Source organism: Bacillus rossius (genome assembly GCF_032445375.1).
Source record: "Bacillus rossius redtenbacheri isolate Brsri chromosome 9 unlocalized genomic scaffold, Brsri_v3 Brsri_v3_scf9_2, whole genome shotgun sequence".
NCBI lineage: Eukaryota > Metazoa > Arthropoda > Insecta > Phasmatodea > Bacillidae > Bacillus > Bacillus rossius.
In genome coordinates this window covers 14,094,879-14,117,120 of record NW_026962013.1, presented here as the reverse complement: position 1 = coordinate 14,117,120, position 22,242 = coordinate 14,094,879, and the positions used below count along the sequence as shown (strand labels likewise).

General features: G+C 35.7%; 2 protein-coding genes across 2 annotated transcripts in view; one reads left to right on the top strand and one right to left on the bottom strand.

Annotated features, from left to right (window-relative positions):
* LOC134543261 (zinc finger protein 585A-like) overlaps positions 1 to 22,242 on the bottom strand; it is a 184,231-nt gene that overhangs the window by 123,620 nt on the left and 38,369 nt on the right. The gene's annotated exons all lie outside the window — the stretch shown is intronic.
* On the top strand, positions 5,790 to 9,482 carry LOC134543083 (zinc finger BED domain-containing protein 4-like). Its single transcript, XM_063387856.1, has 2 exons — positions 5,790 to 8,281; positions 8,408 to 9,482. The coding sequence occupies exons 1-2, from the start codon at positions 6,662 to 6,664 to the stop codon at positions 8,759 to 8,761; spliced, it is 1,974 nt and encodes a 657-aa protein (XP_063243926.1). The 5' UTR covers positions 5,790 to 6,661; the 3' UTR covers positions 8,762 to 9,482.

Here is a 22,242-nt window from a genome sequence, read left to right as displayed (position 1 = left end):
CCGATTGGTGGTGTACTCGCAAAAATCGCATTTGAAAGTGAAGTTCCCATTGTGGACACTTTGGTGAGCTTTCAGTTCGCTCCTGCATTTGAACCGCTTGCCGCAGGAGCCACAAGCGTGTGGCCGTTCCTCGCTGTGTCGCTTGACGTGCCGACGCAACGAGTCCGCAGACCTATACTCCTTGCTGCACGTGTCACACGTGTGTCTCACGTCACTTTTATCAGGAAACTCTTCGACGAGAACCAGTCTAGGAACATCATCGGACTTTTCTACGTGCTGCCCCGGTGTTAATTCATTTGCATTAGCACAAACAGGCTTGAAATCACTTGTTCTCGTACAGGCACCAAACCACTTAGTGTTTCCCAGACAATATAGCAAAAATTCATTCGAGAACCTGCAAGGAAAAGATAACCAATATGAAATACACTAACAACACCCTAGTATTCAGGGCATTTAATAGCATGCAACTCACATGTGCAGACCATCCTTCCAATAGGCATAAGAGTATTCAATACTACAACCTAGCATATGGATTAACCAATAAAATAAATTTGTTTATGCCAGTCAAAAATTTAAATCTTTAGTCAAAACCAATTGTTTCTTTAGATGACCACCTATAGAAGTAAAATTTTCTAGATAGGAAAATTACATAAATTAGGTAATCTTAAGTTAAATTAATTTGCGGTAACGTGAGCACCTAACTAGTGCCGACACAGCTGTCCCGTAGTCCTCCAGTCATACCACTAGCAGCAGACGGCAGCACACTGCAATGGATTGACTACAGTTTAGCGGTAATTTTTCCTGCACTGTTATTTAATTAGAGTATAGGATGCATGGAGGAGAAAAAAAGGGGTTAAATAAGATGTTGCCAGCATGCTGGCTTCTCCATGTTTTACAGTGTGCCACTTTTAGTTAATTTTATGGCACTTTTTAATTTTCATAGAGTTTAACTTTATTTAATTTGGTATTTCACTTCCATTCCAGCCTTTGGACCTGAAAGTTGCATTCTTCACTATTGCAAACCTTGGTAACTTTATTTTTCTTGTTAGGTCAGTGCTGTTCATAGCATTTCCTATGCTACAAGGCCACAGCCTCACACCAACTTATTGCCAACACAGTTTGTACCCTCCCGAGTCACTCTTTTCCAATGCCTAAATACTTTCCTGCAAGCCTGCATCTTGCTGCCTTTTTACATAGTCTTCACCCGCCAATTATTTTTTGAGCTTTTTACTGTCCAACACTAATTTCCCCCCACTAACCTTAAAAACTTTTTCAGCGAAGCTGCACACGACTTCCAGCACTACTTTTGTCGCCCAGCAATGTATCCATTCGCAGTTTGACATCCTATGGCTCCGCCAAGAAGCCATTACAACTGTTTCTTCCTTAGCCGCAGTCAGTCAACCTTCTGTGCTCATCAGGGTCTAGTGTTTTCGACTGGACACTGGTCTATTTTAAGTCAACTAGATTTGGAAATCTTTTCCAAAGAAATAGTTCAATTTAAGTATTTTTACTGGTCAGCTAGCGAACTCTCGTCGACTCTCGTGTGTTTTGTGCTCCGCACCAACATGGCACCCTTGTGTTTTACGTGCACTTCATCTCTGTCTTGAGGACATAATCCAAGCCCACATAATTGGTAAGTGGAATCCATTTTTTTATTTAAATTTTATACCCACCTTCCCCTTAATTCAATAACTCTATGTCATTATTTTGTTTTTTTTGTTATTTTTGGGTGGCACTGCAGTTCTGAGATGCAGTGGATTCTGGATCCTCCGTTCTTAGGTTGTCAACTATTTTTTCTGAATGGCTTCACATCTGCTAACTTCTATCAAGTCTTCAAAATAAGCCGCTATGCCACCTACACCATGTTCCAAGACATTATGATGTTCTACAACTCAGAGAGGAAAAAGAATTTTATCATCATAATAATGAGAACTGAAAGTATTTTTATTGTACTTTTAACATTTTAAATCAAACCTATAAAATTTAAGAGTCTAATTAAATTTAAATTGATCTGTAAGAGATCCCATTTATTAATGAATCTTATTCTCTACATTTTATGCTACAATTATACCTTCCTTTATAAACATGCCATGAATATTCAAATGCTTTGATCAGTAAGATAAAAGATTCAAACAGTTTTATTATTTCTTAAAACCTGAAAATGTAAAGGAAATCTTTCCACAAATAGTTTGGAAAGAGACTAACTTATTTTAAAACAGGATTGTAAATGCCCTCTCGACCTCTGATTTTGTTATAATGATTGGAATTCTTTTTAGTACGCATCCAAGCTTTTATAATTCAATTAATGCAAAATGTTACATCCAATATGCTACTGTATGGTAGCAGATTGCATGATCATGTTTACTCTTTAAAGCCCAAATAAGTTACAATACTTACAGTATGAAAAAAGTGAGGAGGCGACAACTTATGTCAGTGCATCACAGATACTCAATATTTTCAACAGATATTCACTTTGTATAATATAATGAGTGTAAAAAGTCACACCAAGTGATAATAATTACAAAGACTTATGCAAACTTTTATACCCACTATATTACACTAGATGAATATATGTTGAAAATATTTGAAACAACAGATACAAGGGGGGTATCGAGTTAAAATTAAAAAAAAAAAAGCCCTTAAATAAAAGTAATGACAAAAAAATCAATATAGCATGTGATACTGAGCTTTAATGTACATCGCTTGACAATCATTTTCATCGACTACCTAATTTCATGCCAGTGTGTTTAGACCCGGAAGCATACAATGTCTAAAGAAGTCCAAAAGATGCATGAATTCAACAGCCTTGTGTGGTGTTTATTGCGTACAGAAGAAATGAAAGAAAATGGTTCACATTTTAAAAACAGGACATCATCACAAATAGCCACGTCAAAATATATATTTAGCAGCTCTAACTACACAAAAGCTTCATTGCAGTGAAAAATGTATACCTTTAAACATTTTACTACCAAGCTCTGATAATGCAAGATACTTACGGATTCATGGGTAAAGTTTAATCATTTGCTCAGATGAATGGTATGTGTAAGCTGAAAATACTACACCTATAAAATTTTGAAAATTTTAATCTTTTATTTACGTTGAGCTGATATTCCAACGTGGTTGCTGCAGTTGGTTCACATCGCATGCAAGTAAAACCTCTTGACGTCACGTTGTCTAAATGTAAACACCACCTGGTATAAGCTGGGTGGCCAGAATCCTTCAATTGATTTCTTTAACATTCTTAAAGTAAAACGAGAACATTTCACAGTACCATTACCTACACAGAAGATTTGGCAGCAATGATGTACATGAATGTAAAAAGCTTCCCATGTGAACAGGTGTGTTTAGAATTGTACATTCTTGTCGAAACTCCTTCTCTCCTCTTGCCACTCTCACTTCCAATGTTTTTGTCAGTGCGTCAAAAATATCACCTATCAGCCTAGCACGTTTTTCTAATGTGCCTGTACATGATGAACTTAAAAAATTAATAGTTAAATGGGTCATCTATTCACTTATTTATACACCAGCAGTACACAATTACTTAATTGGTACTACTGACAGGAGAACTGTAACTATATATCCATGTTCCAAATAAATCAAATATTTAACACTTTCTGTTCTTGATTGTGTATGTTATTTTTGACTACTTTGAAGACACAATCATTTTAGCACAATCTACACTTACTGTCTGACACTCACACACTGGGTCAGTGCTAACACACTGAGAAAAATGCAGAGAGAATACTCGGTTCCAGGGGGGTTTCTCCTCAAAGAAAATTTGAAACCTAAATACGTGGCAAAATTTTAAATAGAACACTACATTCTTATCTGAAGTAATAATGCTGTAATTTGTGTTCCCTTTTCAACTTGGCTTGCAGGTCCTTTGTGAGTTCACTAGACCAGCAATGGCCAATACTTGAGGCCGGCGGGCCACATCCGGCACCACAATATAACTTTGTATGGCTTGCGTGGACACAGATTAACACCATTGTTCATTAACTATCCTTGTTTGTAATACCTATAGCTAAGAACAAAGTTATATGGTGAATTGCAATAAAGCCGAAATAACACTGAAAACCATGTCAAAACACCATATTAACACCAAAATGAACGTTAATACACCACAAAAAACCCAAATCCAAATAAAATCATGAAATTAATCTGAATATTTAAAAAATAATCAATTCAGATTACAAAAGTGTAATCTTTTAATAAATTTAATTCAATGAATTTAAATTAGTTAGCACAGTGTTTGTACCAAAATGTTTGTACTAAATAGGCTGGGGAAAAATGTTTGCTTTTCTGATATTGCTACTGTTATTCATAAATAATTTTTGTATAACGACATTGGAACATTTTTCAAACACACATAATTGCTGATTTAGTTTAATGTTCCCAGAATTTAAACATGCTTGTTATATATTATTATAATATTGTAAAAGTGCATTATGTATCAGTCAGAATGACACTGTTTTAGTGAAGTTAGTTTCATTCAACATTTAAGTGTCATATTTGTTAAAAACAAATTTACCTAAAAATAAAAAACCATAAAATCTTGTCTTTCCCTATAGCATTTGTTTTCTCTAAACTGCCACTTAATTTTTGACTGTCATTAATAAGTGTCACAGCATAAAATATATAAATTCACATGATTATTAATAATGCAGGTAGATGTACTATAATTATCTCGGGCTGCCTTCGCAATTTTAGGAATAGTTATTCACCCCTCCTTCCCAAATACTTCATTTGAAATTTCACTAGCTTGTTAACGACAATAGTTTATATGTTCATGTTATTTTATGTTAGTATTTCTCTAAAATATAAATGCAGATATTTTCCCAAACAACATAATACTACTTAGGATTATGCATTGTCACCCAATCAAGGGATGTACAATCAAAAGAGCCTTTATTTTTTGACTACTAATGCTTTTGAAAGTAAAAAAATTAATTTTCCTCCAATAGTTACATTGGACCTAAATTACATTAAACTTGTGATAAAACTTTTAACAAATTTACAAGATTTAAAAAAACTCAATTTATTAAAGTTTTATTTACATTACAAAACACTGCACAAAAATATTGAAATTCACATTAAAGAAATTATGTCTACAGAAATAAATTACAAAACTGAAATGAGACATGGCAACATTATGAGCATTAAAATAATTCATATAATAAAAAACTGATGTCGGCAAAACAATTAAAAATACTGCAATGTCTTCATCATGCCACACAAGGGCAATAGATATCCCTTCAAAGGTTGATTTCAAAAGTTATCAGATTACACAACATAACACCACACAGTAATCAACTGCTATAGGTAGTTCTATGATTGATTAAGCCTACAATCTAGTTTCATGGTAGTACAGTTATGTCCATAATGAATTTCCGAGTTATAAATTGTAATAGTATCAACAGTAAGCATAGTAAAGTTTTGGTTCAAGGTCACAATTAAAGAGTAACTCAAAACCATTTTAGATAAGCACATGAGCGAGTTACGTGTTCTGCAATTTGTTAACAGTGAATATGTAATTTAATTTAAAAGTGTGTTTTGTTTAAAGTTTAATTGTGATCCTATGCTATTAACTCTGTCGTAGTGGAACGATTTACGACGCCTAATCGGATTTGTCATGTCATGTTCGTTGTGGCATTGCAAGTAGTGAGCGTTGAGTATTAAAACTGTGCAATAGTTAAGGCTGAGATCACACATTAAGAGATTTTCGAAGACCATAATATAGTGCTTAGTTAGTGTATTCTACAGTTGCAGTCATTCCTAAAAGTGGATTCAATACTAAAAGCTAGGGATGGGAAAGTCGATCCGTCGATTCTTCGATACCCCGATTTTTTGATACATAATCGATAATCGAGGATCGGCGAAAATCACCGATTATTAAAATTCTGCAGGATGTAGACGTAAAGTGCTGCCTAGCAGCGGTTCATCGCTGTCGTTGCAGTAATTTTAGTCAGTTTTACAACTAAATAAATAACCATAAACGATATAATAAATAATAAATGAAATATAACATAGCTTACCACAGCTCAGTTGCCACAATCCCGTAAGCGGGAACGGAGGTTGGCGATTTCGTACTGTGCATTTAGGGTTATTTATTTATTAACGCAGTGTTATCGTATAAAGAAATTGTAGCCCAACTTTTACTTGCTGAATACACCCACATTGGTAGCCATGTGCACAAAATTTCAAGATTCTACTGAGAAGTGTGCCACGTTTTCTACGTTTCTAGTATATTTATTCACTTGCGTTGTTGCATATTTATTTTCGTCAATGATTTTTTTTGTTAACCAGCATTTGTCTATACATGAACTTTCACAGGTTTGCCAACTTCCGGTACAGATCTTATTCTCAATTACTTAACGATAAAATGCAAGAATAATGTGGCCATAGCCCGTAACATTTTACGAGTTACGTATTTTCCGTAATTTATTTAATAACAGTAAACATTAAATCACCAGTTAATTACGCAACTTAAACATAAAATTTCAATGGACGTTTTTGAAACACGTTTTCATTCCAGTAAGTTACCAGTACGGCAACTGTAGAAATTTTCTTACATGCTTTTGTTTCCAGTGATGCTTCTTTGTTTGAATGTTGGGTAATGTTAGCGCAATACGAATAGTAAAATAACATTTTTATTTACGTGATGTCTAGTGAAGTGTGGAAATACTTTGTCATCGACCGACAAAATTCTGGCTACGCAATATGTCAAATCTGTAAATGTACAATCTCACGTGGCGGTAAATCTAAAACTACAACAAACATGAAAAAACATCTCGAAAACAAGCATGGGAGTTACGTTCATGAGACGAAGAAACAAAGGCTACATTCATCGGAATTGAGCGAGATTGAAGAAAATGAAATAGATGATAGTTCAGCACAAAATTGTTCTTCAGAGACAACCTTGCCATTGTCATCAAATTCAGATGTTAGGCCTACTGCTACTGATTCATCGAGAGGCAGCGGTTCAGTGTCCCCGAGGCATGCTGAGAAAGTTGGCCAAACGAATATTTCATCAAGAACACCAAACCAGTATAGGCTAACTCCTAAAAGTCAATACCAGCCTACATTACAATCATTTATTGATAAAACTGCACAATTCAAGTCCACTGATCCTCGTGCAAAATCAATAACTCAGCACATAGGTAGAATGATGTGCTTAGACAATCGTCCTTTTAGCATGGTTGAAGACAGAGGATTCACAGAATTTGTCAAATTCCTTGAGCCTAGGTATGTTTTGCCCAGCAGAAAACATTTTTCAAATACTGTTGTACCACACATGTACCAAGAATGTAGGGAAAATGTGAACAAAAAGTTGGACAAAGCTGAACATGTGAGTCTTACAACAGATATGTGGACTTCAACAGCCAATGACGATTATCTTGGTCTAACTGTGCATTTTGTTGATTCCAATTTTGTCTTGCAACACCTCAACATTGGGGTTATTCCCTTTCCTGAATTATCTCACACAGGGAACAATTTGTGCAATTTTATCACAGAAACACTTGAAGAATGGAAGCTGCAATCTAAAGTTGTTGCCATTGTAAGAGACAATGCCAGGAACATAACTGCTGGCCTAGAATCATCCGAATATGAACATCTGCCATGCCTAGCACATACCCTGCAGCTTGTTGTAAAGGAAGGGCTACTGAACAACAAGAATGTAAATAATCTGATTGCCAACGGTCGTCGCATAGTTGGCCATTTAAAACATTCTTGTAAGGCGACAAAAGAGTTAAAGAAGGCTCAAGCCACGCTGAAAATGAAAAAACATAAACTTATCCAGGATGAACCAACGCGTTGGAATTCATCTCTCCATATGCTACAGCGCTTACTTGAGCAAAAACAGTCTGTTTCTTTAGCATCAGCAACTCTGCAGTTACCTGTGACTTTTTCATCAGCAGAATGGAACCTGATGACAAATGTAGTAAACCTTTTAAGTATTTTCAACCATGCAACATTGGCTGTAAGTACTCAGTGTGTGACAGCCTCAGAAGTCATACCTATAATCAACAGTTCTACTGAAGAGCTAAGGAAACCAGCACCTACTGGATCAGGTGTACAGGGCATCAAAAATGATATGCTTGCTGCCATAACTTTGAAGTATTCTGATGTTGAAGAGAATATGTTGTACGCAGTTGCAACATTACTGGACCCACGATTTAAACACCATGTTTTTGTGCAGGACGGTAATGTCACAAAAGCGAAAGTTTTTTTGATTGAAGAAGCAAGAAAAACTATCTGTTTGAAACAACCTGAAACTGAGGTAAGTTAGGTGCTAATTTCCTTGTAATTCATTAAGTGTATTCTTATTTGTCTACTTCTGCTGTTTTATGTTGACACATTTGTTTGTTCATTTTTAATTTTGAAAATTTTGTTGCTTTTCTCTCAGTCTGTGCCGCAAACATCCAGCCAAGCAATGGAAAGCCATGGTATGTGGACATTTTACTCAAACATAATGAAGACTGCCCCAAGTGTAAGCCACATCGCATCAGTTGAAGATGAGATTAATGTTTACTTGGAAGAACCTATTCAAAATTCAAGTACCAACGTTTTCCAGTATTGGAAAGAAAATACCAAGTACCCATGTTTAAAAAAACTGTCAAAGAAATTTCTTTGCATTCCACCTTCAACTGTACATTCCGAGCGATTATTCAGCACTGCAGGACTGATTGTTGATCAGAAACGGAACCGTTTAGATCCTGAACGAGTCAAAATGTTGGTTTTTTTAAATAAGAATTTGTGATCTAATAAGAATTTAGGATCTAATAAGACTTTGTGATCTAATAAGATGCTTTGCCAGTTTTCATTTATTATTTTAAGAACTTTCAATTTTATTTTGTCAAAAGTGTTGTTTTTATGATATTTCACTATGTTGTCATTTATTTCAAAGGTATAAAGATTGAATTTGGTAGTTTCTGGTTTTTTACAATATTTTTAATAATCACAACTTTTTGTGGCTATTTAAAGTTTGATTGATAAATGTTAATGATTGTACATTTAGTAATTAATATACTATTTATTAAATTGTATTCCAATGAAATTGTTAGTATTTTGATGACTTTACGACAATTCACTTTTTATTAGTACTACTGACCTATTACTAAATTACGTATTCTCTTTTCAAAATTACATATTCAACTGGATTAAACATAATCCACATAAAAAATAATGCTTGCCCTACACATTACACATTACAGAATAGTAATTTCAATTTCTTTATTTCAAGTAATGTAAAGTTTTGTTTTATGTGTTAAATTTAATAGTATTTATTTATTATTTTGAAAAATGCTTTTTTAGTGTATTCAATAAGTATGTTTACTGATTCCATTGTAACTTATACTTCAATCCCGAAAATGAGAATCTATAACTTAACCTAATTGATTGGAATCGATAATCGATAAGAATCGATGATCGCAACAAGACTCGATAATCGGTATCGAATCGAAAATTTTGAAAATTTCCCATCCCTACTAAAAGCCAAAGAAAGTACTGTGTGTAGCAGCCAGCCACTTTTAAATATAGGCATTCCCACTGAATTATATACAATGCTCTAACTAAGCAAGTTAAAAAAAAACTAAATTAGAAAATTGTTATGGCCTAAAAACTGCCGAAACCAGGATGGCATCTTTCAGTTCCTCCAACATCAACATCTAAAATGTTTGAAAACCCAAAAAGGTTACTTTCAAGATACACATTTTTTGCTACGGAATTTTTTTTATAAATCTTTTGTTGAGGACTTTCCTTGATATGCTGCCAGCTGTCAATCATTTCATTTATCAGAGTTGCTACAAGCTTAAATTCCAAAATTCCCTGACATTTACAGCTCTACCAGATATGAATCGACAAGTTTCCACTACCTTCCAGATTCAAATTATTACGTGCTCTCTCTTGGTGATTCTTTTTGGACGGGAAAGACGTATGTGCTTTCAAAAGTCACCTTAACACCATTTTAGATGGATACACGTTTGTCTACAATTGCTATAGATTCACCTAAAGCTACCGAATGTAGGCTATCGAACTTGTACGTAAGCATCCAGAAATTAGTTTACTCACTTTGTGTTTTAAGTAATAAGACCGGGGTTTCGGAAAAAGGATAACCAAAAAAATTTTTTTTGTGATTAATAAACGTTTGAGCAGTTTTTGAGGCACCTGAACATTGGCGGAAATGTTATTTTCTGTTTAATTTTACAGTCGCAAGAAAAAAACTACAGAAATATTTGGCAATTTCCTTGACTTTTCCAGGTTATTTCTCTACCATTTTACTTTACCTGACTTTTCCCTATTTTCCGTTCCTCCTATATCTGTAGCAGGCCTGATTTACGGAGTTATTTTATTGAACCGATTATCTGAAAAGTGTTTAAGAAATGCCTCAATGGACCGTAGAAATCTCAGCATGGGTGTATTCACGAGGGATGCGAGGCAAGGAGTATTGAGGTGTATTTTGAGAAAATTTTTTAATTTAATACAAACTATTTATTGCTCAATTTTTTTTTAATGATTCTCTTTCTTTTGTTGTTTATTATTGTATCACACCTTGGACCCTCTTCCTCCCTCATGAAAGAGGAAGTGTGACCAAAACTCCCCCCCCCCCCCCCCCATCACTTTTCTGAGCTGGATACGCTCTTGTATCCTAGTTATTTAAATAAATAAAAGACAAAGCAATTCTGTGACATTCCATGTTCTTCCAACATTTTCAGAATGAGCTCAGAATCTGCTCAGAAAAGCTCTGCTCAACCCTGCATTATCTCATCATTTGTTGTTTTATTGCAATATCTACGGAGGTTGCACTACTATAAGCACTGCCGATTGTTTTTTTTGCTATAAGCTATTTGAAAAAACATCTGGCAAATATTCTTAACTAAAAGTTTTTCCTCACTAATAGCTCATGGTCACTTACTGGAACTTCATTGTCTGAGTTTTTACAGCCGAGTACTGCATACGACCTCACTTCAATGACCTCTTTCACAAAAATATTTCAAGTGCAAAACACATGGCGGGTAATGCTGAGCCTTAAAAACACACGTAAGCCTTTTAGCTGGCAGTGTTCAAACTTGGTAAAATTACTGGACAAAATTTCCCGTGCAAAATATTCAACCAGACAGCGCGTGAGAATTTTTGTGCAACCGCAAAGTCGTCGCTTGCGAGAAACACCTGCCGCAGACGTCGCACTCGTAAGGTTTCTCGCCGGTGTGGGTGCGCCTGTGGACTCTCAAGTACTTCTTGTGGCTGAAGGGCTTGCCGCACACGTCGCAGGGCAGGGGCTTCTCGCCGGAGTGCATGCGCAGGTGCGTCCTGAGGGAGTCGGCCGTGGACACCGCCTTGCCGCACAGGTGGCACACGAACCGGGGGAGCTCGCCCGTGTGGCGCCCCACGTGTGCCAGCAGGCTGCGCTTGCAGGCGAAGCTCGCCCCGCAGAGCCCGCACTCGTGCCGCCGCCGCGCCGTCCCCGCCGGGTCGTGCCCCAGCCGGTGCTTCGCCATCGCCGACTTGTACGCGAAGCCCTCGCCGCAGAGGTCGCACAAGAACGGCTTCTGCCCCGCGTGCACCCTCTTGTGGCCCTGCAGGGCGAAGTTCGTGTGGAACCCCTTGCCGCACACGTCGCACACGTGATCGTACTCCCCCAGGTGTCTCTTCCGATGGGACTCCAAGTTCCCCTTGCGGTTGCACACGTGGTTGCACAGGTCACACGAGTACTTGTAAGCTCCGCCGTGAACCACGGAATGGCTTTTTACTTCGAATTTCCTCTTGAACGTCTTGTCACACACAAGGCACGCGAAAGGTCTGTTCTCACTGTGAGTTATTTTATGATAGTTCAAACTGGATTTTTTTAAGAATTCTTTGTTGCAAATGTTGCAAACGTGCAACTGAGCGGCTTTGTTACTTATCAAAACTGAACCGTGCCCTCCTGATTCTGGTGACAGTTTTTCACGCAAGCGAGTATCTTTATTTTTAACGCACGCTGAAGTCAGCTTAGTTGGGTCTGCAAGCAACGTTGCACGTGACTCGGTGCTTTCAGTTCCACCACAAACGGAAGTTTGCCTTGCAGATGTGGAGTACCCTATGCAAGCTTGCATTGAGGAAATATATGCTGCTGATGAAGAAGAAACTAAATTACCTATTTGAATTTTTCTGTCACTGAGACAACTCCCATCTGACTTGCCCAAATTGTGCATGGTATTTTCTTTTGGGGACCTGGAAGGAAGAGATAATACTAATTGAAACAGCATACAGAAATGTTTATATATTTATTATGCATTTTCTAAAAATGTACAAGTTCGCTTTCAAAATTAGTAACGCGCAAACACATTCCCATTTTAGTATGCACTACAATGTATGATATAACTCACATTCACTCTCTCTTGATAAAGAAAATCTCAAAAGTCTAAACTGACTACCTAGTTTTGTATTTTAACACAAAAAAAAATTGCATTGCTGCTTAAAATAAAGCAAATTAAAAAAAAAGTGCAGGCTCAAACTTTACAAACAATTATATTCCACGATTAATGACAAATTAAAAAACAAACAGTGTGTTGCAATTTTATCGTTTGAGAAAAACATTATACTTCTTATTGAGAAAAATTAAGTGAAATTAATCAAATAAAAATGCTTTTGATTTACTTTTAATAAATCCATAAAAACTTAGTTATGTTCAGTAGATTGAGTACATACAAATATGCTAACAATAAAATAAAATATTTAAAAGTTTATATTTAACTTTAATTTAGATAAAATTACAACATATGTTCCACATAATAATTTCTAATCCCTTAAAACAGTTGAGTATGCTTGAATTTTTTTTTCATGGGTGACCAACTAGTAAACAAATACTTCAAAACCCTTCTTTTTCACTTTTACCATATTTATGATCGAAGATTTTTTCCACAAGCATCCTCCTAGCAATCCGTTCAACTCAAAATTGGGGAGCAAAGGCAATAATTATTCACTAGCTACATGGTGGAAAATATTTATGAGAAAACATCCATGTTAGTCAATCACCAAGCAATTGAAACAATAGTGAATATATCTTATCTTTTTTCATGAAAATCTTGCATCATTTCCTAAGTGCAACAAAATCCAATATGACAATGGAAAGTGTTTCACTAAGTTCACTCTGTGATGTGATACTTTAGTGTACTTTTGCAGTATGTGTGGGACTAAGGAATCTTTTACTAATGGGACTAAGGAATATTTTACTAAACCTACATCTTACAAAAATTGAAAAATAAATAAAATAAATATTAACCTCCCCTACAACCTGAGATCAAAGTCAGTTTTGCAGTCATAGCTGACCATTTAAGAAGCAAGAATAGTCTGTAATTTTGAAATTAAGAAGGCAAGTTTTTTGGTTACATATTTTAACATTTCTTATGGTTAAAAAAAAAAAAAATGCTGCTCTATTTCCAACCTAGAAAATAGGACAAAATTAGCCCAGCCACCATACATTTCTGGAAAAATGGAAATTTTCTTTTAAACATGAACTTTTCCATATTTATACTTTGGAACTCACTGATCAACCTTAACTGAAAATGAACTTATTTTTATGAGGCATCAATTAAGTTTGTATTTGCAAATGTTTTTATAATGTCTAAATTTAATTTTTTTAATAGATATTACTTTCTAATAGCAACCTTTATAAAATATTTTGATAGCCCATTTCCCATTGTTTTTAAAGGAGCAATCTTTAAAATTAAGTTTATATGTATATATAAAGCAATATAAAGCAATAGAAAACATGGGACACACATTTGTTGAACTTTTTGTACATACAAGATTGTAGATACAGTAGTACATAGCACACGGCTGGCTGGTGATTAGAATGCAAAAGAAACTCAACACTGCAAGGACACAAATATTGTCTGTGCTCAATTTGTTTGACGGCAAGGAAGTGCGCTGACTTGTCTAAAAGTGGTAAGATTCTTTTGTTATATTCCGTCTGTTTTTTTTTGTGTTCGAACGAATGAATTACAGTAATGATGTCCAACTTCTTTTGAAACTAGTTCAATGGCCAGAGGAATATGAATTAGTATTACTTTTTTTTTATGTATTACATGTTTCGTACTTTGAGCAGTAATTACAACATGTGGCACATAATGAAGAAAAAAATTTTAATATTTTTTTAAAAAAATTATAAAGAATAACTGTAAAACTATATAACATAATATAAATAATATTTTTGAGTATTTCTGTGGGCATACTGTGACTTATTCTGACAACTTATTCTACAGTTATTCAAAGACTGCTAATACAAAATAGCAGAGGTACCAAAGAAATTTTTTCTTTGTTGAAATATTATTAAGCCAGGCCGTGTGAATGAACCCTGCCCCAAGCAGTCAGTTGGTAATCACCAAGGTTTCCACAATATCAAACTAGACAATTCCCTTTTAAGTTCTTCCTGTTTCCCCTGTTCAACCAAACATTTTTCCCGGTCTCATCAATCAATTTTACAAGTTAACATAAATATTTTAAATACAAATACTTCATGAAACACATTTAAACAATACATAAAATGCCAAATGAGCAATAAAATCTTTTACCGCACAATGTACAATTTTCAATGTTACCCTTTCCATCAATGCTACACAAGCAATGTTATTCTGCAACACAAAACCAATATATTTTATCAAACGTCAAAAAATACATCATTGTGACCATGTGAAAGACTACGGACATTTAATTGTGCTCCATATTCAGGCCTCAAAGTGCTTTATTCACTGGAAAAAAGTGAGAAAAGTGACCTTTGTGATAGAAAAAGTGAGAAAAAAGTGATCTCCAGGAAAATAAGTGACTAAAAAGGTGACCTGATAGCAATTTGCAGTTCCTTTCTACCTGTGTGGTTTGTTGTTTCATCGTAGCACACTGAATAGTATTCACCATCCATGTCTTTCAAAATAACATTACGAAAATATGGGCTTAATGCATCTGTTAGTAGATACCTAAATTTAGTGCTGCTCAGGCTGAAGTCCTCAGGCACACCCTCACCAAACATACTTTTAAAAACATCAGCTATTCCTCCACAAGATGATGCTGAATAATTTTAAATAATACATTTCATTACCCATTTCAGTTCTGCACTTGTTGCACTACCTCGTACACTGTAAAGACATTTAACATGGTTTTCTGAGGACACTTCACTTGATGTGGAAGCTGAACATGAAAGTCGAAAGACCGTGAATTTTAGCTGACTAGGAGCCAACTTATTTCGACATTCACTCTTATGTCGCTCGCAAGTAGCATGCTGAGATAGTGCTTGATACCCTTTGGTTGATATTTTGATTGTGACACAGCAAACTGCACAAAAAACATCAGTATCGTTACGTTTTTTTGCCCACTTGTTAATGATATATCTATTATCATCGCGCCTCTCTAGCCACTCGTTACGAAAACGACACTTCCCCATCTTCACCAAATAAGAAAAAAGAAAACATCAAAACACAACTATATTATTTTCCGGTTACTTTTTTATCTCAAATAATAGTATAGCATTACACAAGTCATATCACTAGCAAAGGCCCCTAAGGACAAAACTAACTTAAGACCGTAATCAGACTAACTACAGAACACACTGGCGCGAACATAGGTTATCTGCCATCACGTCAGCTGATCTATACTGTAGGGCGAATCAATTAATGGATAGTTCGACTTCAGTTGTTGTTTACGCTTTTACACATGTAAAAAACGATCTCAACACAATCCGTGTTATGGCAAACGGCAAATACCTTGATTACGGTCAAAAACACAAATTCAAGCATTTAATTAATGTCACTTTCATAAACGGAAATGCAAATTTTGGGCACCAATACCGAAAAAAAAGTAAATTAAGTGACTGTTTAAAAAAAAAGTGACAAAAAAGTGATTGATGCAAAATAAGTGACTGTAAGTGAGTTAAGTGACCATTTTCGACCCCTGCATATTAGATCAACATAGGTACTCTTGATTCAATCTGTTTATCTTCGTTTAATTAATGACGAAAACATATGACTTTTCTACTGCACATGAATTGACTTTTCTACTGCACATGAATTGGTCTGGTTTTCAAGACATCAAAAGAACATTAGTATCAAAAATTACTTATCTAGTTTAACTAAAACTTTGTTAGTTTCCTTGTGTTTGCCAGGTTAACCTGAGTTTTCCCTGTTTACATATTCTCCCTGTCTGTGACACCCTGCACCGCTGAATTAAAGCTTAGTGTCTTGTTGACATCGAGATCACTAGACAAGCGGTAAAAGACTCCCATGGAGCGTTGATTTAATACAATTTCTTGGACACACGCTATTGCAATTTTCCACTGTTTGTCATAGTAAAAAATTCAAGAATGCAAATTATGAAATAAAAATGAAAACATACAACTCTGAGAGAACACGCCTAAATCAGCTATGTCAAAACAGATGAACCCAACGACGTACCTAACAGATATCACGGACAACACAACAGCACAGACGAACATAGAAGGTTTCCAATGACAAAACAATTGTGATGTTTCGGGAATTGGCATCTGTTCCCGTCATCAGGCACAAACAGACTGATGTCAGACACTGGAAAACATGAGGTTATTGTTGAAACTGTTTTGTCGTTAGCCCACTGTGTTCGTCTGTGGTGTTATTTTTTTCATGACTAAATCCCTTCCACGGAATTCTTGTGCTGTCTGATATTTAAGTTTGAATGTGTTTGTCTGTGCTGTGGTCGTGTTGTCTGTAATACATGTTCAGGTACACTGTTGGGTTTATCTGTTTGACGTAGCTGATTTAGGCTTGTTCTCAGAGTTTTTTTTATTATTTCTTAATATGCGTTCCTGAATTTTTACCATGACAAACAGTGCTAAACTGCAAAGTCATATGTCCAAGAAATTGTATTAAATCAAAATTCCTCAATGCATGAAACATTTAAAGAACAAACCATGGAGCATTTACGGAATTTAAGAGCGGGGAAAAAAGGAGTGAACCTGCGATCTTACTACAAAGTCCACCATCTCCCCCACTAGCATAAAATCTGGACACAACCTTACCAGGAATTTAACTCTGATAAACCACAGCGGGAAGCGAGCGACATGATGGCTACCACTGTGGCCCCCTTTTTAATTGAGATGAATAACAAAAAAGGAATATGAAAAGTCTAAGCGAAAATGAAAATAACATAATTCTTTACTTTGTCTCAAGCTAAACATGGCCTGACAACACTGATTTTTTTCCCCTTCGTATTTTGGTTCCTTCTGGAAACTGAATGTATGGTTTATCTCTTCTTTTTTAAAAAAATCTGAAGGCATACTTGTGATTTTCATGTGAAATTTTTATAGTGGAAATTAATTTTTTAGCAATCAAGCCAATTGTATAAAAATGAGTTTTTTTTATTTCAAGACTAGTGATAGTTATGTTTCCTGATTAAATATTCAAGCACAAATTGTATCAATAATTTTATGGCAACAAAAAATAATTAACATAACCACATTCTTGATTTTGAGGTTTTGGTGTTTTATGGAGCATCTGAACAATCTCTAGCTTGTGCATATAGAAAGTACGCCCAAACCATAAGTCCGAATTTTTTGGGTATGTAATTGTATGAACCACAACATTTACACTGTGATTTGAAATTTTTAAAGTGACATTCAATGATTGTGAGCTAAGCCATAAACTGTGTTGTGTGCTTTGAGATTAAATTCTGCCGTCAGTACTCACTCTCTCAAGACTGTACATACATGTACATGACTTTGCAACACCAAAATGTCAAACTGATATAACAATCTGTTTACATCAAGAGTTTCTATCAAGCACTGACTAAGAAGCAGAGCAAATTTCCCCAAGTAAGCCAAACTATTGCTTGCAAGGGCAAAGCAGACAGCAACAGACTATACCATAGGTTGGGCCAGATGTTAATCTTTTATTCAATGTTTGTATCAAAACTATTGTAGTAGTTTATCGAAATACCATTTTTGTAGTAGAAAAGTAAACAAGATGGACTTAAATTTTTTTAATACTAATGTGTGTCATTTATTTTATCATCTTACCATGCCTCATCAATAAATGCAGGTGTTACTAATTGTTTTCAAATGTTGGATTATATTTCAAACATGTAATTTTGTATTCTTTGAAGGAAAAAAAAACTTAACAATTCGTTGCCAGATGGTTACAACTAACAAATATTTATAAAAAAAAAGAAGCTCCATGCATTTGCAACGCAGATGAATTATGCTTCTAAGGTAGTTAAATTTACACAAATAATTGTTAGGCAGAATCAAAAAATGCAGGGGCTATTTCAGGTTATAGTATAATTTAAAAATTGATTCTGGTGGCTCTAGTTTAATGTAAGACTAAAGGTTACGTACACAAAGAATGAAAAAAAAAATTGTGCTATGATGAGCAGCTATCTAAAATTATTTATTGCTTGCCTGACTGCCTACCAAAGACAATTTACTCCACTAGTCTTTAAGGTTAGCACAAAGTCGATTGAGTAGAGAAACAAGTTAGCCTAGTAAACTACCCACGTGAAAGAAATCATTATCAGATCAATCAGTTTTTAAACGAACAATGTAAAAATTTTACTGTACAATGATCCACCCAGTTACGTTTCGTTAACTTCATATTACATTCGTGCTTACTTATTAATTTAAAATTTGTATTTCCAAGTGTTTTACTTAAAATGCACTGTTGGCCAAATTATTGAAAACCATCTCTTTGGGCTCTAAAAAAAAGTAATAATTAGATCTCAAGGAACATTTTTCTGTATTATAATAGGACACAAATACTGTGCCTGCATTTTAAGAGTTTATCAACAATGTTTAGTATTTCTGTTCAAAGCAACTGTTCCTTTATTTTAATGTCATGACCCCTATGAAAGTTATCACTACTACGTACTTCCAACAAGATTAAAAACTGACAAATCTGCATCAAACTGACAAATTCATTCATACAAAACTTCTTTATTTAATGTTTAAATTTGGGAAAAATAAATTTTTAAGAAATGTAAGACAGACATTGGGGGCTATGAGGTTTCAAAGGTAATAACTGAAGGCATCACCTCTACTGCTTCCGAGTCATAATTTGGACCCCTAACTCCAACTCTATGTGACACAGACCTTCTGTGAACAATGAGAGAAGACTGTTGGGTAAATGTTTTGCTACAAGGTTCACACGAATAAGGTCTTTCTCCTGTGTGCGTCCGCAGGTGTGTTTTCAGGTATTTTTTAGAAATGAATGCCTTTCCGCATACGTCGCATACGTCTGGTTTTTCGCCCGTGTGTGTCCGCACGTGTATTTTGAGATAGTCACGACTAGACACTGCCTTCCCGCAAATTTCACACACACACCGACTTTCACCGGTGTGACACTTCATGTGAAGATTCAAAACCTGTCTCCGCGAGTAAACTTTTGAGCAGATTTCACACTGGTGCATTTTATCTGGAGGACGATAATTTGGATCATGTTTATTCTTGTGTACTGTTAACCTGTAACGGTATCTGAACGCCACCCCACAAATGTCACACTGGAAAGGTTTGTCCCCAGTGTGTCCATTCTTATGCTCCCGCAACTCTGTATTTGAATAGAAACCTTTACCACACAGGTCACATTTCAGTGTGTACTCGCAGAGATGACGTTTACGGTGGTTTACTAGGTTAGTTCTCTGCACGCACGAATAGCCGCAAATGTCGCACACATGATTCTTCTCGCCTGTGTGAATTTTTTTGTGATCCTTCAGTTCAAAAGCTCTCTTGAACCCCCTAGCACAAATTTCACAAGTGAATGGACGTTTGTCACTGTGTATTACCATGTGAACATTCAGAGCACCTTTAGACACGAAGCCCATGTCGCAGACTGTACAAACATAAGGTCTTTCGCCTGTGTGGATACGTCTGTGAATCTGCATCTTGCAACTAGAAAAAAATTTTCCACAAAACTCGCACTTGTTACCTATGGTCTTGGATTTCATTCCCCGTTTTACTGTCATATCCTGTATCTTGCTGTGAACCGATTCCCCAATCAAACGTATTAAACGTTTGTGTGCCAATCTGTAAAGAAGAGACACTTGAATAAATTTTGAGTTAAGGTGTACCACTTCTGTAAATGTTTTGGTTTGGTTGATACCTCAAAACTAGAAAGTAACATTTATATTACAAAACCATTGAAAGTAAACTCATGCTTCAACAACTAAATTAAAATACTTATTTTTCTCAATCATAATATTCAAGTTAACATACTTAAAATCTATATTTCAATTTAGTTGACATCTTCTACATATCAAACCAACATTGAGCCAGTTTAAAAAAAAAGCAAATTTTTTATTAAAATTTTTTTTAGCTATGTTAATGCCAAACAAATGATGGTAACTTCAACCCCCCCCCCCCCCCCTCCCAAATCATTTTTTTTTTCAAGGAAAAATTTACTTGTGCCTTTTTAAATGTATCTGCAAAAATGTTTTAGTAACAAACCTCATTGCACACAGTTTACATTCATATGGTCTCTGTCCCGTATGGTAACGTTTATGGACCACTAGCGTCGAACGCTGGGTGAAGGACTTGCCACATTCATCACAAGAATGTGGCTTTTCCCCAGTATGGATACGCAGGTGCAAGGTTAGGCCAGTTCTAGAACGAAACATTTTCCCACAAACTTCACAAATTTCTGCCTTTTCACCAGTATGCACTCTAAAGTGGGTTTTGAACGCAGTCCGGCTGAATAAGACCTTCTCACACAACGCGCACGTGTAAGATTGCTTGCTTCCACCAGCATGACTGACGAGGTGCCTCGCAAATTTTTTCCTGCAGACGAAAGTCTCGCCGCATGTTTCACACTGACGGCTTTCCTTCGCAGGAGCGAAACCAGGATCGTGGGTTTTCTTGTGCGCTATCATGTTTGATTTGTGTCTGTAAAGGCGGCCACACACGTCGCACTGGTGCAGTTTCATGTCCGTGTGAATCACCCTGTGGGCATTCAATCCAAAATTTGAATTAAAACCTTTGTAACAAACTTCACATTTCAACGCACACTCACCCAAGTGCAACTTCTTGTGCCGCTCCATCACGCCCTTGAAATAGCTAGCATAGCCACAGATGTTGCAAACGTGTCCCTTGTTCCTGTGAGTGACCTTATGGTAGTCTAACTGGTGCCTCTGTTTGAAGGTCTTGTCACATAACGGGCATTTGTGAGGAGTGCAATGAATCTTCTTCACGTGATCTTGTAGTTTCGCCTCTCGGACAAACTTCTTGCTGCACATTCCACACTTGAGTTTGCCTTGTTCAGAAGGTACATGGACAGCTTCCACAGATAATCCGCCTGAAAATACTGTCCCCGTGTCGCATCTGGATTTTTGTGCAGTGCTTAGTAATCTGTTTTTGCAAACAGATTTCCTTGGTAAATCCTTAAGGTTTGCTAAACCTTCCTTACAATACAATCTGCAAAGAAGAAAAACTAATTACTACTTTGTTCTGGCCATGTGTAGCCACAAAACCTTCTGAGAAATATTGAAATAATGTAACTTGAAAGCCATAAGCACACAATGACGTGAACAAAATATCTGATTTTTAGTTTTGCAATTTTCCATTATTCAAAGGATAAAAGATAATATTAAAAAGTCTTAAGACTATTTTTTCACATTTCCATGCAACCAAATAGATACCATTATAGTGGTTTCTCTATTTCTCAATTTAACATACCTGAAATAAAAATTAAAGCATTTACAACCACTTCCGTAAGAAGGGCAGTTTTGAATAGTTTTGAGCAAGATAAAGTTTATAAAATAATTTCTCTTTCTTCCATAATTTTCTATTACCATTGCCAAAAATGAACTAAAATTCAAAATGATAAATACAACAGGTGTCACGACTTCGGAAGTGCAAAGTCAAAAAAACGTTCCAGAGGAACTGAAAATGTCAATGGCCAGTATTTTAGGCATACTTAGGTGTTATGTGGACAAAATTAGTCTGCTAGACAATGTTCAGTATAAGAGCATAACACCACAACAAGACCTAAAAAATTCTCACCTGCCATAAGCAAAGACAACATGCGTATTACAACAGTTAAGGCCATTACAAGCTCCAACTTACGCTGATCTCGCACATAAATTGCAGTCTTCTGTATTCACAAGGCCTATGGATAAACTACTGTACGACGTTCTCCACCCTTAAATGAAAGCAACGAGAAAATAAACAACATTGTTGTTACTTCAACTACATGTTAGCATAAGGTAGCCTGAAAACTAATATATAATGGTTTAGCACTTAAGGTCACTTGAGGGTAC